The sequence below is a fragment of the Equus quagga genome, chromosome 19, assembly GCF_021613505.1.
Source record: "Equus quagga isolate Etosha38 chromosome 19, UCLA_HA_Equagga_1.0, whole genome shotgun sequence".
Classification (NCBI taxonomy): domain Eukaryota; kingdom Metazoa; phylum Chordata; class Mammalia; order Perissodactyla; family Equidae; genus Equus; species Equus quagga.
The window spans coordinates 41,662,338-41,689,102 of record NC_060285.1 but is presented as its reverse complement, the minus strand read 5'-3'; the positions used below and the strand labels follow the sequence as shown (position 1 = coordinate 41,689,102).

The 26,765-nt window shown below is 36.0% G+C and overlaps 1 protein-coding gene across 12 annotated transcripts in view; it reads right to left on the bottom strand.

The window, feature by feature from the left end:
* The window catches only part of OSBPL8 (oxysterol binding protein like 8), a 190,977-nt gene that overhangs the window by 102,889 nt on the left and 61,323 nt on the right, over positions 1–26,765 (bottom strand). For 2 of the 12 annotated variants that reach the window (XM_046646895.1, XM_046646897.1), the window contains exons 1-4: positions 25,005–25,113; positions 20,336–20,414; positions 13,969–14,007; positions 7,282–7,318 (exon numbers count right to left, since the gene is read on the bottom strand). In XM_046646895.1, the coding sequence (XP_046502851.1) occupies positions 7,282–7,318; positions 13,969–14,007; positions 20,336–20,389 (130 nt within the window). In that variant the 5' untranslated portion in view covers positions 20,390–20,414; positions 25,005–25,113. Of the gene's footprint in view, positions 1–7,281; positions 7,319–13,968; positions 14,008–20,335; positions 20,415–25,004; positions 25,114–26,765 lie in introns of those variants that run through there. The other 10 variants (XM_046646901.1, XM_046646900.1, XM_046646903.1 and 7 more) reach the window with 8 other exon arrangements.

Sequence of the window (26,765 nt, the reverse complement as noted above, 5' to 3'; positions counted from 1 at the left end):
AAAGAGAAAAATACTCAATGAAGGAATAGGGAAAATCGTGAGCAAGTCCATGTGCCCTAGGATCTCCTCATTCTCTCATTTTATGTTTTTGTGCTTTCAGTGTACAAAAACTTCAGTTTTATCATGAGAGAGAATGATTCTGTCTTCACTCTAGACTTAATTTTTAACTTAACCAGAACTTCACGTTCACATTTTTATCACCATAGCTTTTAAATCAAATTGCTTTAACATGTTTTCTATTGTGCTCAAGTTTTCAAAACTATGTTTTAGCTCCTTAAATTTCAAAGTAAAAATTCAAACACACTTTCACTTATCATCCAAAATATAAAAAATTTATTTTCCCATCAAGCCCATAAAAACAGAATCTATACGCTGATGACTCCTAAATTTCTATCTCCTTCTGAACTCACATATCCAATTGCCTGCCTTATAATCCCCTCTATATTGTAACAAGCATCTCAAATTTATCCAGAACAAAATTCTTGACTCTGCCTATCCTCCAAACCCACCTCTCCCCATCTCAGTTAGTGGAATCACTATTCCCCTCGACAACTTTCTCAGGCCAAATACCTTAGACATATTCTTCAACTTTTCTCTTTCTTTCACACCTCACATCCAATTCATCTGTGAGAGCTTCAGAATCTACCTTCAGAAGTTATCTCGAATCCTTCTCCTTCTCCCCACTTCCACAACGACCACCCTGTTCAAGCCACCATTACCTTTCCACTGGGTCAGAGCGGCAGATTTCTATCTAGTCTCCAGACTTGCTACCTTGCTCCTTACTTGTGTAGAGTTCATTCTGTAGGCAGAAGCCTGAGCAATCTTTGTAAATCATAAATCAGATCTGCACCCACAGAAATATGTCAATAGCTTTCCATTATCCTTACAATAAAATCCATAGCTTGAAGATTCAACTGTGGCTGGCCCCTGCTTATCTTTCCAGCCTCATTCTCTAACACTCTCCTCTTTATTCACTTGGCTCCTGCCGAAATGGCCTTCTGGTATTCCTCAAAACACGCCATCTTGCCTCAGTCTCTGGGCCTTTACATCTCTTATTGCCTCTACCTAGAACACTCCTAGCCTAGATCTTTGATGGGTGACCCCTCTAATCACTTGTTGTCTGTGTTCAAACGTCTTCTCTTCAGAAAAGTCCTTTGTGGTGCTTTGTGATAAATAAGTTCTTCATTTAATATAGTACAATGTATCAATTCTTTTTTATTTTTGCCCACTCCTTCACAGTTATACTCAATCACTTTATCCTACCTGATTTTCATTGTAGCTCTTATCACTATCTGAAATTCTATCATTTGTTTTGTGGGGGACTGAAATTGGCCACCCCAAGATATGTCTCTTTGGCATGAGGATTATTTTGGGGCTGGTTACTTTTAAAAACTGCAGACAGGAAAGAAACTCTGAAAAGTAGAATTTACTTACCCTTTGTCAAGAGATATTTACATTTGTAAGGGAAATCTCCGCCTGTAAAGCTGTCTCCCTCTCTGTACCAGAAAGAAGGGGTGATGACCTTATGTCTAGAAACTTATCAACGCAGAAGGCAAGGACTTAAATCTGCATAATAACCCTATCCTTTTCTACTGTACTTTTTGGTAACCTCCCATGATCAACTACCTCCATCCCCAACATCCTCCTTTGACTTTACCTGAGGGTGGTATTTAAGGGAAGAACTTCCGCCATTTTGGCGAGTTGCTCAGTTTGCCTGGGCCTCTCCCATGTATACATGTCATAAAGCTTTGTTTAATTTTCTCCTGTTATTCTGTCTCATGTGAATTTAATTTGTCCTCCAGCCAGAAGGACCCAGAGCAGGTAGAGGAAATGTCTTCCTCCCCTACAGTTCAGTGTCTGCCTTTTCCACCAGACTGTAAATACCACAAGAGAAAGGAGTTTTGTCTGCCTTATTTTCCCGCAAATCCTCAAGTCCTGGTATGGTTCCTGGCATACTGAAGTTGTTCAATAGAATCTGACTGAATAAATCAACACATTTTATATTTTTATGAAACTTCATTATTATAAAGCATATGGTGGCTCCTTTGGTTACTAAACCCAAGATCCATTTAATTCCTAAAAATTATTATTGAAGGGGCTGGTCCCGTGGCCGAGTGGTTAAGTTCACGTGCTCCGCTGCAGGCGGCCCAGTGTTTCGTTGGTTCAAATCCTGGGCGCGGACATGACACTGCTCATCAAACCACGCTGAGGTGGCGTCCCACATACCACAACTAGAAGGACCCACAACCAAGAATATACAACTATGTACCAGGGGGGCTTTGGGGAGAAAAAGGAAAAAATAAAATCTTTAAAAAAAAAAATTATTATTGAAATTAATAATGTATGGTACTAATGTAGAGAGAGATAAATTGACCTACAGAGCATAACAGAGAGCTTTTGGAAACAAACCCATGCATATGTGGAGGCTAGATACACAACAGAAGCAGGAAAAAGAAAGACTATTGAATTAATGATACTAGGACAACTGGTTCTCCATGTTGGAAAATAGATCCCTACCCTCATATCACACACAAAGAACAGTTTTATGAAAATTAAAGACATAAATGTAAAAAGCTGGAAGCCTGAAATTTGAAAACTCTTAGGAAAAAAACAAGAGAATATCACTACAAACTAATGATTCCTTTAAAAAGACACCACAAAGCACTAACCAAAAAAGAAAAAACTGACAAGTTCTACTATATTGAAGTTAGAAATTCATTTAATCAAAAGATACAATACAAAATTCAAAAAACAAAACACAAAACAAGAGGAGATATGGGACCAGCCCAGTGGCATAGTGGTTAAGTTCACATGCTCTGCTTCAGTGGCCCAGAGTTCGTGGGTTCAGATGCTGGGTGCAGACCTAGCACCGCTTGTCAAGCCACCCTGTGGTGGCATCCCACATAAAATAGAGGCAGATTGGCACAGATGTCAGCTCAGGGCCAATCTTCCTGGGGGGAAAAAAAACCCACCAAGACAAGATATTTACAACACATACAATTAACAAAGGGTTGGTATCCAGAATATGTTTGTTAAAAAAAAAAACTCCCACAAATCAATTAGAAAAGGACCAACAATGCTATAGAAAAATGGGGGGGGAAAACTTGGACAGTGATTTCACAGAAGAAGAAATGCAAATGGCCAAAAAATATACAAAAATATGTTCATCTTTTTGAGTAATCAGGAAAATAAAAATCAAGATCACAGTGAAATAGATATTTTATACTCAGTAAAACTGAGAAAAACTGATTAGTCTGATAATACCAAATACCAACAAGGATGGGATCAACAACACATCTTAAGCACTGCTGGTGGAGGATAAACTGATGCAAGTGCTTTGGAAAACAATTTAGAACTGTCTGGTATAATTGAATTCCAGCATACCCTATGTGTCCAACTATTCCATTCTTAGATTTATATCTAGAAATATTCCTACATGTGCATACCAAGGGGCAAGAGTAAGAATGTTCATAGCAACACTGTTCATAATAGCAAAATTCAAAACAACTTGAATATTCAATTGAAAATAAAAGAGATTAATATATTGTGGTATATGCATATAATGGAATAGTATATAGCACTGAAAAGGAATGTTCCATATCTATCTCAACAACGTGGCTGAATCTTAGAAATAAAATGTTAACTATGAAGAGCAAGTCCTAGAAGATGACATACAGCATGATACTATTCTTATAAAATTACAAACCAAGCAACACATAGTGATACATACGTAATTAAAAGATAACAAATCTATTTTTAAAAAAGCAAAGAATGATAAACAAAAAATACAAATTAGTCTTCACCTCTAGGGGGCAGGCACAGAAGAGAGAAGCAGTACATAGATGGACATGAGGTATTTGGAAGATTCAAGTCCTTAAGTTGAGTGGTGGGTTCAACACACACTCACTGTATGATTATGCTTTATAATCTACATATGCTACATATGTTCTTTTGTAGTATCAGACAGCACATTTAAGGCTAATTTAAAACACACTATGAGAAAAACAACTAATAGAATTCAAGTATGCTTCAGTATCCTATCAGTAAGACACAGGTATCTATGTCTTGAATAACTTCATTATATAAAAAGGAAAAGCATCTGAGAAGAGTAAATTTAGTTCTATTCACCTGTTTCTAACCCTTTATTGACTGAGGTATATACTGTTTATGATTTTGATAATTTGGAACTGAAAGAGTTTGTAGAAGCAGCAATATACAGAGTGCACTTCTTTAGAAAAAAACCAGAAAGCCCATTTTTCTATTTGTTTTCTCTTACCTCATTCTCAGACACTAACAACTACACAGACAAAAGAGGATCTGCATAACACAAAAATCCTTTTGATGCCCTACATCAGTGGTTCAATAGTAGACTATTCAGATAGAAGCTCAAGAAGGGCAGTGACTTTGTTTTTATCTGGATCCCTTGGCATAAAACTGACACTCAATAACTACTTGCTAAATGACCGGACAGATCATTGCGGAATGAACCACTGCATGATTCCAGTACAGTTTTTGACCTAATAAAGATAGCATTACAGTGCCCTCTGCTGGTTCTACTTTGTAGTGGAAGTAAAGTAACCTTTGCTATTCATACTGCTTTACTCTCTTAAGTACAGTAGAAACTAATCACACTAGAATAATTAATAGTAATATAATTAACATACCAGCTACAACTTCTAAAAAGAATATGATTCGATAAATACTATTCCTTACTTTCTGAATTCAACTCATCAATATAAAATCTGAAGAATTTTACAAGCTTCAAAGTCTGGTGTTTGCCCTTAATCTAAGTGAAAGCTAAAATAAGATGAATTAATTAAAGTCAGAAATAATTTCTATGTAAATCCTAAGGCTCCCCTTACAGATGGTATACCTTTTCTCAAATACTCAAAGCATTTAAATACGTTGGTATACATCACTGTAGCTTTTTCATTCTATAGTACAGATCCTAATAAAGTATTATATGAAATTACTTTTCACTCTAAAAGATATATGGTCTCCAGTAAACAATTATACAGCTCCTGCCTTTTAATAGTTGGCAAACTACAATATAAACTCATCTCTAACATGTTGCATATTTTTATTAATATATGCTTAAAATATATAACTGCAATAATTTTTTTCTATTCCAAGTAGAAATTAAAGACCTCCATTTATACAACCCACTTCCTAAAACAGAACCATTTCCATTGATACTTAAACTTCAATTCTATTTGTAAAGTTCAGTGGTGCAAATCAGTTCACCTGAGCCAACATTTAAATGAATGAGGTAATTAAAGTAACTGAAAATATCTGCCAGGTATCACAAGTAGGGCTAAACAAGAAAACACAAAAATGTTTTGGGATTTATATACTTTTTTCTACTTTTAAAGTTTCTACATTCTAATAATACTGGCTGTGTAATAAGCAATACATTTATAATATTATGAAATGCTGCAACTAAGAATAAAAAAAGGAATTTGAGCGTATTACTTTAAATCACCTCTCTTTTTACATATGTTAACTATAACCAGCATTAGAAACAAACAGCAAGTGATCTAGACTAAAGAATTCCACAACTAGAAGAAACCTTGCCCTTATCTTACTTATTCTCCTCCTTTAGCCAATGAAAACATGAGCCCCACAGTGGTGAGCTGACAACAATCAATAACTATTTAGGAACAGACACTAAAACTTCCTAAATCAATATAATTTCCACATTGCTCTTCAATAAAGTTAAAATCTTTGTCCGATTTATGATGTAGTAAAATTTAACTATTTGGTTAGACTTGAATTCAGCAAACTGATATTTTCACTCTGGTTTTTGAAAATCAGTAGAAGAAACACTGCCCAGTAACCAATTCTACCTCCTTGGGTATTTCAGTTCTTAGGTTCACCCTTTTCATCTATGAAATTAATGCTCTGGGGCTGGCCTGGTGGCGTGGTGGTCGAGTCTGTGCACTCCACTCTAGCAGCCTGGGGTTTGCAGGTTTGGACCCTGGACACGGACCTACACACTGCTGGTCAAGCCATGCTGTGGCAGCATCCCACACACAAAGTACAGGAAGATTGGCACAGATGTTAGCTCAAGGCAATTTTCCTCACCAAAGAAACAATAATAATAATGCTTTATTACATGATCTCTGAACTTCCCTTCACCTCAATAATTCTATTATTTTTAATACAAAAATTGCCCCTGTCACAATGCTTTGAAACTATCCATTCATGGGCCTAACTTCCCAACTAGACTCTAATGATCTTTAGGGGTAGGGCACATGTTTGTTCATCATGCATCCCCCAAAGCTAGCACAGTGTCTGGTCAAAAAAAAATCTTGTTGGAACTAACTTTAATGAGTACATCTTCCAAGTCTCTAAGATGAAACATGTTTCACTCATGTAATTCCCAAAGTATAAATAAAATTTTTTTCATAATTATCTATCACGTAAAAATTCTGATAAAATAAAACAGTATTTCTCATATTCATATGGCAGTGAGTTTCGTGTATCATGTCCAGCCTCAAAGTAGTCTGATTTATGCTTTGTGATGATTATAGAAAGGGTACTATGAAGAAGACATCCTAAATGATCAATCACATAATGGGCTAAGTAAATAATCCATCTTTAGATAATCTAGACGTAAATATACAAACGCTGTCCATCACTCTCAGATGGACACGGAAACAGACAGGCAGTGAATGACCATTTTTATCTCTACTTTGTATTTCAATGCTTGGAAAGAAAAGTTAAAGACTTAATAATGAAAACAGAAATACCACAATGGAATATTATTCAGCCATGAGAAAGAGGGATATCCTGCCATCTGTGACAACACAGATGGACCTTGAGCACATTATGCTAAGCAAGATAACTCAGACAGAGAAAGACAAGCACTATATGATATCATTTATATGTGGAATCTACAAAGTCAAACCTGTTAAAATGAAAAAAGAGTACAATGGTGGTTGCTGGGAGCTGGGGGGATAAGACTGATGGCGTTTAAGGGTACAAATTTGTAACAAGGAATAAATAAGCCACAGAGATCTAATATACAGTATACTGAATACAGACAACAATAATATACTATATGTATGTAATATGCTAAAACTCATTACAATGGCAACCATATCACAATAGACAAAGGTATCAAAGTAACTTGCTGGACACCTTAAATTTACACAACGTTACATGTCAAATGTATCCAATTAGAAAAAAAGAAAAACAGAAATACCATATACCTTTAGTAAGTACAAATCAAAATATTATCATGTCCCCAGACATGCCATTCCAACTTTAGCTACTTACTTGATGGCCCAAGGACATCTTTGCTATCCCCAAGAAGCTTTTAGTGCAGGGTAATTGAGCAGCACACAAATACAATCCACACCAGGAAGAAGCACAATGCACCAGGATTGAAGCAGCAGTGAAACAAAAGGACAAGGAAAAGAGCGTTAGTTTCTAAGTAGAAAGCACATGCATGTCAATCTTAATAATCATAATTCACAAGGAATTTCCTTTTCCACACATAAAAAGATCGTGGCTTAGGCATTATCAAATATTAGTTTTAATTTTGGAAAATGAAGGAGGAAAGAGAAAAATGAAATCACCCAAGTATTTTTTTTGAAAATTATTCAAGTCAAAAATTACTTTCAATTATAATTCAAGATATGGGTTAGGAGCAGTAAAAAGTAAGGGACAGCCCCAAAGTTATTCATTCTTTAAATTTAAGTGGTTTAAAAATATATAACACTCATGCACTATTAAGTATTAGTTCTGCATGCCATGAAAGCAGTTACCACTACACAGAAAAAAAGAAAGGAACATTTACTGAGTGCTTATTATACGCCACGCACTATACAAAGAGTTTTAAGAAAGACATAACAAAGTAGAACTTTTCTCTCAAATGGCAAACAAATTAAAGAGGAATATTGATTAGAAAGATAAATTTTATTAAGTCAGACCACATTTTCTTAGGACCCACGAAATATCAAACACATCATCTGCAGCTACTGGTCTTTAGGAAGTCAGAAGACCCAATTCTCAAATGAATAACTTGGAGTCAACTAGACTGCTGACCTTTTGTCTAGTAACTATTTTAACATACATTACACTAAATGTCGCCTATGGACAAGTGGTTTGGTGTCCCTTGGTAGGAACAGAGTCCTCAGCTCTCCTTCATTTCAAATACCAAGTATGGTAACATACCAAAACTAAAGTAACAACAAAAACAGAAAATTCACACTGATTACATTATTATTTGGTCGTATCTACAGGGAATGAGGGAATCTTAATTGGCTGAGAGAGAAAAAAAAAGGTAGCAGTTGTTTGCTTTGTGCTTCTGTTGTCTCTTTGGAAAAAATCTTGGCCCTGTTACTTCCCTAAAGTGATGGCTATTTCACAGTGCTTGAAATTATGTTCTAGTGCCTTTGGAGGCATTTGCTCTACAGTCACATGCCATACAATGACATCTCAATCAACAATGAACTGCATATACAATGGCAGACCCATAAGGTTAGTACCATCTAGCCTAGGTGTGTAGCAGCCTATACTATCTAGGTTTGTGTAAGTACTGTAGGGGAGGGAGAAATTTTCCTCTCCCCTTCTAGGTTCTTCTGGCTGACCTAAGAATTAAATTGACATGAGACAGCATAACAGGTGGAAAAACAAACTAAAGTTTAATAACAAGTATACATGGGAGAAATCCAAGAAAACCAAGGAACTCACCAAAATGCCCAAAGCCCTCACCTTAAATATCATCCTTAGATAAAGACAAAAGAAGATGTTGGGGGTGGGGAGAGTCAGAGACTTCAAAGGGAAGGAAGGCAATTCACAGGTAGGAAAAGAAGCAAACGTTTGGAAAACAAGTGTTTGGCCACACAGAAACAGAAGAACAGCGAGGAGAGCCCAACAAATGGGCTTTTCTAGGTTCCTCCCTGTCTACCCCCTAGTTCATGTTATGCCAAGGTGATAGCTCGTTTCCTGAGACAGGTTTTTTATCTGAACTCTTTTAGGCAGTTAAGGGGAGGTAATGAGAAAAACTTAAGAGTCTTTTGTTTCTTAAAAATGATCAGCCTATAAAATAATCCTCATGTTAAAGAGACACATTTTGAGGTGGCAAATTTTGTTCCCCTTCAGTACACTCTATGCTGTATGCACAATGACAAAATCGGCTAATAACACATTTCTCAGGATGCATCCCCATCATAAAGCAATGCCCGGCTGTATTCATTTTTTTGTAGTTCCCCATTTAAGCTCATTCATTTATAAACTGATTTCAGTTTCACAGATAAACTAAAAAAATACAACTTTGGTGACAATTAACTAATTGTGGTCAAGTCCTTATTACTGATGGCCACGTCATCACAACTAGCAAGCATGTGGGAAGAGATAAAGCATGTGGTAGGCAATCTCTAAAATGGTCTCAGTGATCCCCTCTCTTTGGGTGTATCCTGCACTTGTTGAACCACTTCTAACGAAGAGAATACGGCAGAAAGATAGGATGTCATGTTGGAGATTAGATTGCAAAAAGACTATGACTTGCATCTTATTTGCCGTCTCTCACTCTCTCTTAGATACATCACCCTGGAGAAAGCCAGCTGCCACGTCACAAGGCAGCCTTGTAGAGAGCCCCAACAGGTGAAAGAAGAGACGTCAGCCCACAAACACTAGGTGACCTTGGAAGTGGATGTTCCACCTTCACCCACCCCACCCAATCCACCCAGTCCCGTTTTCAAATGAGATGAAGCTGCCTTCCGCCCCAGTAGCCTGACTGCCACCATATGAGAGACTTTAAGCCAGAGACATCTGGCAAAGCTGCTCTTGGATTCCTGACCCACAGGAATTATAAAATAACAAACGCTTGTTGTTTTACACCACTTAATTTGGGAATGAGTACACACCAATAAATAACTACGATAATAATGGAAAACTGAAAGAAGTTAGGAAAATGACAGAGGCAACTGTGGCAAACTTTGAAAATGCTTCATAGACATCTTCTAAAAAAATCTTCCTATATTGATATGAATAATTACTAGCTTCCCTAAATTTAGTAGTAACTTCCTAAAGGACAGCAATGGTTCTAAGTGTCTATGCGTGGTTGGGAATATTTCATTTCACAGGGCAATCATATGTGAAGGTTTTTGAGTTGGTCTTCTATTTAGAGTAAAAGACTATGTTCACTGTCACCGTGAAGTTTGGTTATATTCTCAAATTTTGTTGATTAACAGCATTATGTCAACTTCTGCACAGCTGTACTCCTTGACTGTTTATTCCTAGAAAATAATTTCTAGCACATACAGCAACTTCTGAATATTTGTTCCAAATTATGCTGACTCTCAACTTTATATCTTCACGTTTGTATCATATAAATCTGATTTTACTGGATTAATCCTATTTTTTCAGAATGAGGCACTGAAGAATAATCAAAATAATTACTATCTGTCTATTCCTATCATTGATCCATCATCCTTCCATCCTTCTATCCATCCAACAAATATTTACTGAGTAACTACTATATAGACAGGTGTCATTTTAGGCACTGAGGGACACAGCAGTGAACAAGGTAGACAAAAATCCTACCCTTGTGCTAGTTATGTTCTAGGGGGGAGATGAACAATAACATAATATACAACCAAAAATTCATCGTACATTATATAGCATAAATACTAAGGAAAAATAAGCAGAGAATGGGGATATGTAAAATGTTAGGGAAGAGGGAGGTAAGTTTTTAGACAGGGTGGCCTAAGAAAGCTGACTGAATAAAATGAAGGAACCTCCCATAAGGACATACAGGGCAAGAGTCTTCCAGGCAGAAGGAGGAGCAAGTGAAGAGTGGAGGGGTGGGATGGCAGCAGGCCTGGAGTGTTTGGGGAACAGTAACAAGGCCAGAGAGCTGGAACATAGCAAGCAAGTAGGAGAGTAGGAGGAGACAAAGTCAAAGACGTACATGTGGTGCCAGACTATATCAGACTTTATAGGGCGTAGCCCTGTAAAGGACTTTGGTTTTATTTGAATGAGATAGGAAGCCACTGGATGGTTCAAGAAAAGGAGTGACATGAATTGATTACGCTTTAATAGATACCTCTGGCTGCTATGTTGAAAAGAGACTAGAGGGACAAGGGTATGATCAGTGAGGAGGTTACTGCAATAATCCAGAGGAGAGATGAAGGAGACTTGGACCAAGGTGGTAGCAGGGAAGGTGACGAGAAGTAGTCAAGCTCTGAAAAACTTTGAAGGTAGAGTGAACAGGATATTCAAATAGACCAAGTATGAGGCAAAAGAAAAAAAGAGGAATCAAAATGATGTCAAATGCTGGAGTCTGAGCACCTGGAAGGTTGGAACTGCTATTCTCTGAGATGGCAAAGACAGGAGCTAGTTTACAGGGAGAAATATAAGCAGCTCAGTTTGGGACAGCTGAAGTTTGAAATGCGTGTTAGACATCCAAGTCAAAATGTCAAGTAGGCAGTTGGACAGACTTGTACAGGGAAAGGTTCAGGCTGGTAAGAAAATAGTATAAATCATGATATGTGAGAGTTAGGGTATACGACCTCAATGGCTTAATCACAGATTGAAAAATGCCACAGGATAAAACAGGCACTAGAAAACAAATATTATGATGGAACAAAAGAACTAAGAATCAAGCTGAAACACTCCAAATAAAAGCAGAAACACAATGAAAAATAAGCATGGCATCAGAAAACTTCCCCAGAAGAATGTGGATACAAAGGCATTAAATTGGGATGGAAGTGAAATCATCCTCCCAGAGCGGCTTGCAAGTGATACTAATGGGAAATGGGACACAAGTACTTGAAGATTACATGTTAATTTTACCAAGTAACTTACATCCCTGAAGTCCTCTGCACATGGCCACACTGCACCCTACTAACTTCCTATTCTTACTACTTGTAGGACCTGGTCTAATTTATGTAGTTCCATGGTGTGTAACACATGAAGAAAGACAATGTGAAATTACTGATGTAGAAACACTCTACAGAAGTATCTAGCAAGATCTTTTAAAAAAAAAAAAAAGCTAGCCACTCTTCTTGGTTTTGTTAGAGAACCAAAATACTACTAGAATCTCAAAGAATCCAGGAACTTCTCTTCAGCTTGTAGAGCAAAAGACCATTAAGATATGAGGGAAACATTTTCTCTGTTTGAGTAACTTACCATGTTTACCATTATCCCTTAGACAACATCCACAAAGTCATCTCAATAATTTCTTTATCATATAAATCAATTCTCTATTTTAGCAAAAGGTATGGGCTGAAAATGGTAAAATAATAGTAACATGTCTAGAATTTTCCTGTTTATTATTAATTAGTATACTACTCAACATACTTTAATTAAAAGCATGAAATATACCACTATCTAAATCTTTACTGATCTTAGTCTAAAAATCTCAAGAAAAGAGCATTATGCAAAAAATGAGATTTTATTTTAGTCTACTTCTAAATATTTTCCAGACCATCGTAATTAAGTAAGGGGCCAGCCCAGTGGCATAGTGGTTAAGTTCACATGCTCTGCTTCAGTGCCCTGGGGTTTGAAGGTTTGGATCCCGGGTGCTACAGACTGCTCATCAAGCCATGCCGTGGTGGTGTCCCACATACAAAATAGAGGAAGACTGGCACAGATGTTAGCTCAGGGACAATCTTGCTCACAAAAAAGAAAAAGAAAGAAAAAAATATAGAAGAATAGGCAGAAGTTCATCATCATCCTTCATCCTGGGAAACCCCTCAGTCCTGAGCACTCCAGGACAGATGGCCTCCCTCTAACACAAAAACAATGCCTGCGATCTATAGCTTGATTCCATTGCCTTCAGCACAGCACTTCCCGCTTGACATACATACTGATTTGACTTAAGTCATCTTTTGAGCATAAGTGAAAGTACAAAGAGCTTATCAAACACTGATATGAGTACAAATTGAAAATAAAGTTTCAAGCAGGTGGCACCTCTTCCCCCAATAAAACTGATCAGGTTGTACTCATAGAAGCAATCCCGCTGCAGCTGGCTGTGAGAAGCCACAGTTGGGAAGCAGGATTATATAAAACATCTTGAGTGCTCTACTTAGTGTTATCTTTGGCCCTTAGAGTAAGAAACTTCAGTGAGGGATACATAATGCAGCTGAGATCTGTTTGTTCTTTCAACAGGAGTCATCACTCCATACTTAACTGAATTTTTCATATTCCTGCAATTGTCTGCAAAACACACACGTGCACATTTTATCCCTGAGTTTTACAAGAAAGATTTTAAGGGAATATTTTTCTAGGAACTGGAGCCTATCACTGTTAGAGAACATGATCTGGCCTCCCAGGCAGGTATTTAAAAATAACCTAATCACGCTTTTGATCCGGCAATTCCACTCTAGGAATTGGATGATCACCTTAGTAAACACTGTGGGGTGTATAATAAGGTGATCATCCAACATGTTCAAAAAGACGTGTGCATAGATAGGTATCACATCATCATTTATAGTAATCTAAAATAGTAACCTATTTGAAACAGGGTATTAAACAAATAATACATTCACACAATGAAATACTATGTAGTCATTTTTTTCATTGACTGAAAAACATCTATTATATATTCACTTTTAAAAGTAGGTTATAAAAAAGTTTGTATATGACTCTACTTTCATAAAATTTCATATGTAAGATATACACATATGAACAAACTTAAGAAAGACGCCACCAAAATATTAACAGTGGTTACCTTTATAAGGTAGGATTTTATTTATTACATTTTTCTATATTGTTAAATATGCCACATTCGTATGCATTACTTTTATATTCAAAAAAGATTTAACCTATTCACATTTTGGAAAAAAGGAAACAATTTTTTAAACTGATCTTTTCAATCTACATTAGCTACTTCTCATAGTGACAAAATCATCTATGATTAAATACAGTGAAAAATATATTTTAAGAATCCAACTTGAAATCCTTAAAAAACATAAAAATGTTAACATTTCAAACATAGCACCATGTATTACTCACTGTCTCTTGAACTTCAGCAACTTCTGAATATGGCAAGATCTAAAAAAAAAACAAATCTTCTCAGGCGTGCTTTTCTCTCATATACCTGAATCTGAATCTAGAGAGCACTCAGAGTTTATCAAATGAATCAAGTGGCGCCTTAACCTTTCAAGAAGTAGCAAAAAAAAAAAGTACAATAGTACATTTATACTGGAAACTAAGTCCTTTAAAAAAAAAATCCTGAGGTTTCTGGAAATAACAGTCTATCTGCCACCCTGTGTAGTCCTCTCTGGAATGTCCTGGGGCCTTTCCACAGTTTGTATTCTCCCTGCATGAATTTAGTTCTGCCAGTCTTTCCACTAAGCAAGCCCTCTTCTCCCTTGGTTTCTAAAATACTCCCCTGCTCCGGCGTCCCTTCTCCCCTTTTCTTGCCTCCACTTTGTCCTCCCATTCAATGAGTAAGTGGCTGTAACCAGTGTTCAGTCCTCAACTATTTGTTCTTTCTTTACCTGCTCTTTTTCTGCAGATTCCATTCCTACTCAAGGCTCATTTAATTACTTTTATTCAAACAACTTCCAAGTTTCTTCTGCAGACCTAGCCTATCTCTGAAACTTCATTCTAAAACATTGCTACCTGCATGTTCAGACATTAATTGCTAATTAACTTCTGGTTCTAAAATTTTGTTATCAAAGGAAGGGCTCTGAGCTTGCTTTATAAAACATCCTTATGTCAAAATAGTGCTCAGTAGCTTTCCTCAGAAACTAGCAGCTGCACCAATTTGCCCAGTTCTTTCAATAGAACCATCTTTCTCTCAGTCTTTCAGACTTAAAGCCTTTAATCATCTGAAACTCTCTTTTCCCCCAACTTCTGATCAAGTTATTCAGTTCTAACGATTTTTACTTAGACCCCAATGTCTATCTCACGTCCAGTCCTTTCTTTCAGTTCCCATTAATGCCACCTACACCAGACCTACATGGCCTCCTTTCGTAACTTTTCTATCTCCCTTTCAATAGATGTCCCTGCATTCAATCTCACCTCACTCATTTACTATGCTAGGTACTAGAATTCAAAACAAATAAAGATATGGTCCCTACTAGCAAGAAGATCACCATATATTGAAGGCTGCACTATTATAAAGTAATTTATTTGACGTTGAGATCAGTTATCTCCAGTCTACCCAATATTATTCATTCTTCAAGCTAGCCTGATCATTAGCAACTCATTTAACTTCTCTGAGGTTTATTTCTCCTCTGTGAATAGATAATTATTAAACCTTACAACTTTCCAGAACTGTTGAGGCTCAATAATAGTTTACATGAGTGTACTTTGCAGATTTTTTTTAAAGCAGTACATAGACATAAGGCAGAATTACTTAGTCGTACAACAACTGACCAAGACTAAGAAAGGACCGAGAAGGGAAGGATTAATTTACCAAATTAATTCCCTATCATTTTGGCCATGTTGCTCCTCCACTTAAAAATGTCTGATAGCACCCATTCTTTACAAGATAAGCCCCTAACCCTGATATTTAAATCTTCTGCAATTTGGCCCAATTATTCATTTCACAGAAATGTTTTGATCTCCTATGAGATAGCCTTGCAACTCCCAAACTCCACTTATCTAAATTCTGTCTAGTAAAACTGATTGCTCCCAGTGACCTGCAGTTTCCTCCCTACTTTCTTTTCCTTCCCTGTTCAAGAGCTCAAAAGTTCCTTGAACCCTCAACTCAAATGACTAATTCTGCTACCAAAGTCCAAGCTGAAGTTATCTTTCCCTAACTCTGACTTCCTAATACCAATTCTTTGACAATGCATAGTTAGTTATCTTATAGTATTTTTCTCTATTGCTATCATAAACTTAAAAAAATTAAATTTTACTTAATTTTCCCCTATTATTATAATAGTCTAGTACAGTGCTATAGAACTTTCTGTAATGAAGGAAATAGTCTACATCTGCACTGTCCAATAGGATAGCTGCCTACATTTGGCTATTAAGTTCTTGAAATGTGGCTAGAGAGACTGAGGAACTGAATTTTTTATTGAATTTAATTAATTTAAATGTAAATTAGCCATAAGTGGCTACCCTAATGGATATCTCAGGTCTAGCACAATCTTACCTTCCCCCAGTTCAACCTAACTGACCACTCTCTAGCATCTGCCACTACTGACCACTCTTTTTCTCAAAACTCTCTCCTTTTCCTCAGTTTCCAAGCTATTTTCTCTCCTTTCTCTTCTTGCCTCTCTCTGCTTGGCACCATCCCCATCTGCCCCCCTAAGACAATTATTCCCTAAAGCTGCATCCTAGAATCGCTTTTGTCCCCATTCAACATATTTTCCCTAGATGATTCCATTGACTTGAATTTTAAATGGGCTCTATTCACTGACCACTCCCTAAATTAGTTTCCCATCTTAACCTCTCCTGAGCTCCTGCTCCTTAAGGCCATCCCAATTACCCTTCTAGTGAACTCATTCTTCTTATCCCAGATAAAACATCACATCCTTAGAAAGGGCTTTCCTGACCTTCCACGCCAGGCCTAACAAATGGATACTACACCCTAGCCAGGCATAATAAACTGATATTCTATCTGTGTTGTCACTGCATCCTACTATCAGGCAGAACTGCAGAAGAGATCCCACAGAGCTGCAGGCATTCCCAGGGACGCTGCTCCTGCACCTCCATCTTCCCGCCTGAGGAGGGAGAAAGATCCCTCACTCATCTTTCCCTGAACCTCAACACTTACAGCCTAACCACCACAGTTTTGCCTAACAGACCTGTGAACTCCACACTTGGCTCTCATCTCTGCCCAGAAAACTACTTTAGAATATGGTTCAAAAGCCACTTCAGCAGAAGACATACACAATATTTGTAGAAAACAGCAAGACTTATCCCATATTCTGATACACTCTATCCTTACCCTGCTTATTTTTCATCCCAACAATCATCACACAACACAGAACATACTTATGCATCTTTTTAGTCTTCCTCCACTGGGATGTTAGCTCCACTGGAGTAAGAACTTTGTCTATTTTGTTCAGTGTTGTATCCCTTAAGACTAGCACAGAGTCTGGCACATGGTAGACCCTCAGCAAATACTGAATGAATAAATGTAAGAAAAGGCTTACTCATTACTATAGCCCTAATTGCTAGCAAAGAATTTCTTACAGCTAGTTTGCTGAGTTCCTCTAAATTAAATGAATTAGTTTAAACTCTCTTATGGCAAAAAACAAGTCTTGCTCATCTTTGTATTTTCCAAAACTTAACATTCTGTGTGCTTAATATAGATACACAAACTATAACTTGAATTAATATAAGCTTGAATAAATACCTTGAATTTAGTTTTCTTATTTGCTCATGAGATCTATTACAGTCCTAAAATTCTGTTATACTAACAATTCAACATAGAAAATTACCTCAACCCTAAGAATATCCTTAGTTGTAACTTAAAGCATATTCATATTTTCTTCCACTTTTAGTCTTTGGCCATCATATGCCCAAATTCCATTGTTAGGAATTCCCCTATCCTTTTTCTTAAATAATTCTATCCTTCATAAATAACATCGTTACAGACTCACCACCAGTTTCTGGTAGTGAAGCTTAAGTCATATTTCTTCTGGTACTGGTGGTCTCATGTCATGATTAAACCAACCTCCTTCATCAAGGTCTTCACATACAAGTACAAAGTTCAAAATCAATCAATATGTCAGTTGTAACTAACGTCATGTAGCTGATGAGACTGTTAGTGAAGTCTATGGTTATGAAACAAGAAAAAAGTTAACTGTCCACTAAAATAATTACACCCATGATCTTCGCCTTTGGACTACATAATTACCTTCTTTGCTTCCAGAGTTCTACTTCTAACAAATCACTAACTAGTATTTCATGTTGTTCAGTATGAAGCCATAGATAAGACTGCTAATAATAATATGGAAACGTCAACATCCATGACTCATAATATCTATCCACCTCACATAAAAAGGCAGTTAGCTACTGCTCTTGATGTCTCAGCAACTACCAGTACATGCTGCCTAAATGCCAAAACATTCATCTCAGATAGAAAAGTCAAAATTAGTTACAAGAAGAAAGCTTTGGGTAAAAAAAAAGATCATGTACCAAATAGTTTTAAAAGCATACATTATATTAGATAATGCACGTAAAAACTTTAAAAGATGTTTGAAAGGCTAGGTGTAATATAGGTGAGATTATAACACAAAAACACTAGCCTTTGCATTCGATGACAAGAATAACAGAATGAGAGTATTGATTAAATCCTACCACAACCTCCTGGCTAGCTATGCGATCTTAGGAAAATTATTAACCCTTCAGACCCTCAGTTTCTTCATTTCTAAAATCAGAGTAATATCTACCTCACAGTATTGTGGAGAGGATTAAATGAGAAAGTGTGTGAGATGTCAAGCCCAGGTAGGGGCACATAGTAAGTGTATAAAACATTTTTTTTTTTCTCTCCACACAAATACAGTAACCCAAATATGGAGAGTACAGATTCTAGAATTCTAGGAAGTAAAATCCAGAAGGGAAGTATTTTCTACTCTGCTGCTACTACCCTACAGATTTTAATTGCCTTTTACACAGATTACACAACTGCATGCTAACTTGTTCCCTGTGCTAACCGCCTCTATTTCTATGGTTCTGAACCTTAACTGTGCATTGAAATCACCTGAGAGACTTTAAAAAGTACTGGTGTCTGCATCTCACCCTCTGAGACTCAAATTCAATGAGGTGCAGCCTGAGTACTGGGATTTTCCAAAACACTCCAGATAACTCTCATGTTCAGTTGCTGCCCCTCCAATATTCCATAATTCTGCTAAGTAAACCACAACTCTGCATAAGTTGTTTCTCTGCTTAAAAAAAATTCAATGGCTTGACATTACCTTAAAAACAGAAAACTCGAACTGTAAAATTAGTATTCAAGGCTTAATCTACATGGCAACTACCCAGGTGAGATGCCCCACCAGACCACAGACTTTGGATTATCCAGCAACAGGACCCATTCCACTAGACTGGGATGCACAGAGATTAGGACTATGACTGTGATAGGCAAAATAAGAGCCTCCCAAAGACGTGCACATCCTCATTCCTGGAACCCGTGAGTGTTATCTTACACAGTACCAGGGACTTTGCGCTCTGAGTTGGCCCAATGTAACCACAAGGGTCTTTATAAGAAGGAGCTAAGAAGATAAAAGCGAGTAGCAGGAGATGTGACAACACAAGTCAGAGGCTGACGTAATGGAAGGAAGGGGCTATGTGACAATGAATGAATGCAACCTCTAGACACTGATAAAAGCAAGGAAATGGATTCTTCCCTCAGAGCCTCCAGAAGGAACACAACACCTTGCTTTTAGACTTCTGATATCCAGAACTGAAAGATGATAAACTTGTGTTGTTTTAAGCCACGAAATTTGTGGTAACTTGTTACAGTAACTTGTTAAGGCAGCAATAGGAAACTAGCATAATGACCAACAGTGACATTTAACAGAGAAGCCTATTTTGGCTCAAGTATAATGATTTCCGCTGCCTTCTGAGATACTGAGTTACCTGTAACTACATGTGTTCATGCCGATGCTGGACGACTGGGCATCGGGGAATACTGTAGACAGAATTCTTACATCAGGCAGATCATTAGACTAAATGATCTCCAAGTTTCCCACAAAGACCGTTTGCAAAAGGCTCTGCTGGTAGCACAGTCTTTATGAAATGGGAAGAAAATCAAACAGGCCTCTACAGAGGCAATTCTGAAGTATTTAAGCATTAGCCAAACACTTAGTAGGCAGGTCTCAAAGGATATTCAAGTATCAGATGAGAATATGTACCAAATTTGGTGGCCCTCAAACTTTGACTGAAGCCCATTTATTATAGATGAGACAAGAGACTTCACAACCCTTCTTCACTCATTCTCACCTTTCAGCAAGGGAGAGAATCTAATAAGAACAACCAAGTCCCATTTTACAAGAATACTGTGGGAGGATTTGTAAATGGCATGTGGATTTACAATTGACTTGAATGCATAAATGCTCTAAAGGCCAGTTATTGGGAAACTACGCACCAAAAATACTGTCATTACAAATATGCTATCACCAATACCACACAATATACTAAATCAATAAAGATAATGATGAAGCTAAACTATTAATATTCCTAACAAAAACAGCAACATTTAAAAACTGTGACCCACTAAAAATAATATCTGACATTACCAAAAACTGGAGCAATTCTATTAATTTGCACGACCATATACAAAAGCTGTACAATGTTGCTAAATGTTACATATAGTAGCCACATTGAGAATATGATTTAAAGCTCTCAATAAACTCTAATAAAATACCAACTTTACTTTATGAACACCAAATCACAGCAATCATGAAAAACTTACCCAGTAAGTATGCAAAATCAAAGTTTCAGGAAGTTGGATTATCTCTAGGTCCATCAGGAAGACACTCGTTTACCACCTTCTGAGAATAATTGAAATCATCTTTGTGGTTCCTTCTACTTCAGAAAGGCTTTGATTCAAAGCACCCAATTTAAATGAGAATCTTAAGAAAGATTTCCTGAATTGAGCACCCATTATAATACTAAAAAGATTCACACATATTTTTAAAACTTTTATTCTCTTCTAAAAAGCCACTTATATAATCAATTTTTAATACAACAAAAGATTTTGACTTATAATAGAACTTAAAAAGCAGTTTCCTCTGGTAACTGAAATAACATATTAGATATTCCAAAGATGTAAGACTTTCCTTAAGTTAAGGAAGATATTCTAATTTTTTAAAATCTAAAAGGATATTTCACTTATTTAGTCCACCTCAATCTATTAATAAAAATTGACTCCTACACTTTAAGCATTTTGATAAGTAATTTTCACATATTGAAGTATATGGAGTAGTTACTTCGGCCTAAACAAAAATCTGACTTATGACCTATCAAACATACATTGTACATGTGCTTTTACCACTAAAGTAAAGCAAGCCTTAAACGTTATCTCAAAAGTAAAAGAAGGCACTCTGAAGATAAAGATGCCTACTCCCCCTCCTACAGTACTACTGGTAACACCCACATCAGTACTCCTGAAGATAAATTCCCTCAGGAGACATCAGCTGCATGTTGACCTGCTAATCTGCAACTCAATATCTCTTTGAAACTTTGGTGAATGTGTATCCTGGGTGTGTTTAATGTATGTTCTTTGTTCTATAAAGGTATAAAACTATACTGAAAACCATGCTTCTCCAGAATGCTTTCTTCCTTGTGGAGACTGCCTTTCCAGATTATTGCCCTCAGCACAGCTCAAGTAAAGGTCACCATATCTCCCTTATCTATAGAATAGTCATTCACCATCTGTGTCGACAATTCCTTAGAGATTAATTTCTAAAGTGATATAAATTCTGGACTCTTACAAAATATTTTAGGATATATATTAAATGTACGTTTGTGTCCTACAGTATATTAGTGCCACACTGAGAAATTTAATCCATGTTTTTCAGTATTTACCACCTAAGACAAACAACACTACCACAAAAAATATAACTATAGGCAACTGGGATAATGAATAAGCAAATGAATTTTTTAAAAACATAAAGAGTAATCTCTGGGGCCGGCCCAGTGGTGCAGTGGTTAAGTTCTCACGTTCTGCTTTGGTGGCCCACGGTTCGCCGGTTCGGATCCTGGGTGCGGACCTACGCACCACTTATCAAGCCATGCTGTGGCAGGCGTCCCACATATAAAGTAGAGGAAGATGGGAACAGATGTTAGTTTAGGGCCAGTCTTCCTCAGCAAAAAGAGGAGGATTGGCAGCAGATGTTAGCTCAGGGTTAATCTTCCTCAAAATAAATATATATATAAAAAGTTATCTCATGTGAAAGAAGAAAATTAAATGAATGAGGTCAGACTGAGTCCAAGCTTTGACAACTTCACAACCAAGACTACTACAATAGTATCTTAATTAATATCTTTATCTCTCACTCATCCAAATCATTTTATATCTGATTCCAGATTCATCTTATCCAACTACATAAAGACAGTCAATGACATACCACAGCCTACAGGACCAAGTTCAAAATCTGTGGTCTGGGACTCAAAGACTTCCATAAGTTTAGTATCTATCTGCCACATCAATCATTATTCCTGTAAATACCACTACTTTCCAATCTACCTAATCAATTTTTCTACTCAGTTTTCCCTGAATAAACCTTGAGCAATTAATTCCCCACTTAGCCTTGCCTCTTGCTATCCTCCCTTCCTAAAATGTTCTCCTTGTTCATTTTCAATCTCATGATCCCTATTACCTGTGTTATTCAAAGTTTATGTTTTAAGAAAGCTTCTCTAACCACCCCAGTGTAAAGCAACGACCCAAGCTTCAGAACTTGTGAACTACGCCTTGTATGTAACACCTAGTAAACAGTGTTATTGTCTTATCTATCCATTTCTCCTCTAGTCTTCCCAAAATAAACATAATTCAGACAGACTATATCGTGAATCTCTTGGCATCCCTTTCATCTGGCATAGTACTTTGCACAAAGGCTGCATTCAAAAAAAGTTTACTAATAATATTTTAAAAACCAGTGCATGCAATCAGATTTTTAAAAACACCACCACCTCGTACTGACACACTGCATTATATTTTCAAAGAAATTTCTGGTTTCACTAGGTCAAACAGTCCGTAACAAGTAAGCAGGACAAGTATTCTTCCCTATATATTTTTTATTGAAGTAGAGTATTTGCCTCAATATTTTAGGCAGAAAAACTGAGATCCAGAGAAAGTGTAAAGCCAAAATTACCAAATAGCCTAGGGTTTTTTCAATGTGCTTTATTGTCTCTCCTGTCTTCTAATTATTTATCTTTCAGAAGAGAAGGCTTAATCTTAACAGTTATATTAACAATAACAATAGTAGCTTTTATTTATTAGATGTTTACAATGTGCATAGCTTTGTAAGAGGCATTTTATAGATATATTATCTCAATTAAAATGCAAAAGAAGTCTGGGAGGTAGATATTCCTATTATTTTTATTTAAAAGATGAGGAAACTGGAAACCCGAGGATTTAATTAACTAGGTTATACAACTGAGCGACAGAGCTCGGATTTTAACAAGTAGCTAAATGTCTACAGAGCCCCTGCTCTCATCCCACTTCTCCTAGACCTAAATAGTAACTGGCTTAGGCCACACAGCGCAAAGGTGCTTTTTATAAATAAGTAACTCAAAATGGACTTCAAGATTAGTTTTAAATACAGAATATTTCAGCAGTTCTTATTGAAATTATTGGTATTCTCTCTAAAATGAGCTACAATATTTCATAAAAGAAACAATGAAAAGAAGAAAAAAACTGCTCTCACTGATTTTTAAATAACTTGCTCCAACCTCTCAACATCAACAGAATTTAAAATAAAAAATGATTACAACTTTATTACTACAGCACAGGTATTCTGGTAAAGAATTTAATACTATCTACTTATTTATTTTAAAAGGTAACAATACATTTTAAGCAATTCTATTCAGAAAGACAAGTACGAAGTCAACCCTTAATGGCAAAGTAAATATTCAGAGACAAACAAACCTCAGCTGCCCAACTGTGAGCTCTTAGAGAACATAACTAACCTCCCTGAGCCCATTTCCCTATCTATGAAGTCAGGATAGACAAATATCTACCTTTAATGGCTGTTATGAGGACAGTTTCACAAAGCATACACTTAGAAAATAGCAATTATTGTTAGTAAAAGAATGAAAATGCATTTTCATTATCACTAAGAGATTTAAAATATTTTAGCTAAAAGAACTTAAGAAAGTCCATTAGCTTTAAATAAGAAGCTATTTATGGAAAAGTAAACATCATGTTCTAAGACAAGGCTTTAATCTTAACTTTTTGCTGAAATCATAGTAAAAATAAAATAACCTACCATCTGTTTTCCATTTATAATCGCCATGACAATAACCTTCCTCATACATCAAGTTACTTCCATGTCCATTTTATTCTCTATTAACAAGTTACGATTTTAAAGTTTAACTTTTTTTGACTATTTAAGAAAGTAAAACAAGTTTGAACCAGAAATTCAAGAAAGGTTAGGACCAAGTTAATACAAGTAAGCAAAAGTGCATTTTGCTATCAATCATTAGGCTGTTCCTACATTTTAGCCAGAACAAAGGACATTTACTAAGTTAAAATTTACAAACACCTCAATATGACAGTGACTCTCAACTCCACAGCAATGTGAAAGACAGTAAAGTTGGCCTCCGCACTATTCCAACAACAGAAATTTGTCCAAGAATCTACCACCTAACAAATCATAGAGGTACCAGCTGACTACATGTTACCCAGTAGCAACCTTCCTTTAGGTAGCAGAAACCTTCTTCACAGAGTCTATAAATCAATATTTAATAGAATCTCTCAAAAGCAACAGGAGAATTGAAAATAAAATTACCGTGGAACAAAATGTTTTTGTACAATGATAAATCATCATTTAATCTACCCTACTGGTGAATTTGATTTTTACTTATTAGATAAGGTATACTATCCAGTACGCCTACTTATTTATTTTAACTTCAGAATACAATTCAATCATAATCACAAGGCAGCAATGCTTATTAAATCTTTATGTTTTTACAGAAAGAATAAATGTGGCAACTGCTCTTAATTCCTAATTATTTTGTTTCATTCCCTTTATCTGCTCCTGGCCGCATGTGACTTCAGATTTGGAGGCATTTAATCTCCTCAACTGTTAACATCCTCTTGTTTCACTAAGACAAAGTTTTCAGGGAAAAACATAAACACAAACTACTATATCAGTATATCTTACACTATATGGCTGCCAGGGTGAGGGAAGAGTGGGAGGAGATGGGGCAGAAATTTCAGAAAACTGACTCGGTTGTGCTCCAACAAGCTTTAAACTATCTGTAATTTTCATATCAACAGAGGAGTTAAAGTATTATTTTAAACTATCCTTTCAAAAGTTTGTTTTAAATATATTTTTTTAAATAAAATCATGGCTTCTATCAAATACTTTATAGCCACAGACGATACTACCTTATTATGCTGTATTTGAACCACTCACCGAAGTTAGGTCAGGTTCTCCATCTGCCAGACCTGCCTCCATAGTGAAAGAAGATAGGTCTATGCTTCTCTCTCCATTAACGTTCAGCCATCCTGTAAATTCGGAAACCCTAGAAGAAGAAAATCATATGTATTAGGACTGGTATAAAACTATGTTAAGTGGAAGACAGAGCATTAGCTATATTAGGAGGGAGAAATCATTTTACACTGAGGTTATTGGGAAATCCAATAAAGGAAAAAACAGATTTTGACAAGGCCTTGAAGAATGATAAAGATTCAGAGAAAAATGGAAGGAAAAAAGAAAATATTCCAAGTTGAAGAGGAATAGCAACAGCAAGGTTAAAGACATGAGACTGTTCAAAATTTGAAAAGATGCTTAAAACTGCATATAATTAATGAAATAAAGTTAAATATAACTTTTTTCATTATTACATTGGCATAAACTAAAAAGTGTGCTAATATCCAACACTGGTGAGAATGTAGGAAAACAGGTATCTTCATATAATTTTACGATAAGAATATAAATCATAAGTTTTAGAGGACTGTTTAAAATATATATGCTTTCATCCAGCAGTTTCAAGGCTAAGAATTACCCCACATATACACTTATACAAATGCACAAAGATATATAAACAAGCACATCCAACAAACTAATAGATATGATGGGAAAAACTGGAAACAACCTTAATGTCAATCATTAGGAGCTGGCTTAAATTATACTACAGACATACAATTGAATATCATGCAACAATTTTTTCTTAATGAGGAAGATCTATATGTAGCAAACTGGAAAGAAGAACACATTAAGTGGAAAAAGCAAATGACAGAACATTATATACTGTTTGTGTTTCTGTATTTTTCAATTTTTACAATGAACATGTATTACTTTTATACTTATTTTTATTTTGAAAAGTCTTAGAAGTATATCTTCATCACAAGTCTTTTTCTCCAAGCTGAACTCCTACAGTAAACTATAGATATTCAGAAGTCTCTATAACTTTTCTAATAATTCTTCCTTAACACATCTAACAAAACCAAATACAATAAGATTAGCCCAAGCTAAGTTGCCTTTCAACTTATAAACCTTACAAACCTTCCTCACTACATATATTACAATGCATTGTAGTTATTTGTTCTCATGATCCAATCTCTTCAAGGGCAGAGACTGTGTTTTACTGATCTGTCTGTTTATCCAGTGCTAGCTCATGGTAGGCATTTAATAAACATTTGTTGTACTGAACTAATACTGTCAACTCAATTATCTATAAGAATAAAGTAATAACTCAAAATAGCAAAAGATACAAAAATTATTTATGTCTATGGGATGCAAACTAAAATTCTTATTTGAATACTGATAGATATTATCTCCTAGAAATCGGCAATATTATTAACAAAATAACAAAATTCCCATAGGAAACTTCAACTTCAAAAATATTTTTCCAATTTTCTCATCCTGTCCATTCCATTTCAGGAATTCATTCATTCCTAGGCATTATACTAAGCACTTAGAATACATCAATAAGCAAAACAAACAACCAACCCTGCTCTCATGCAGCTTATATTCTAGAAGAAGGAGATAAACAATAAATTAGTAAGTTATACAGTATGCTAAAAGGTAATGCCATGAGAAAAAACAAACCATATATGCAGAAGACATCAACAGAAGATAAAAATTCTGCAACATTACCAAGAAGGTGATTAGTAAATAAAATAGCCCATCTAGCTCAATCATTTAACATAGTTTTACTGCATGCCTCCCCAA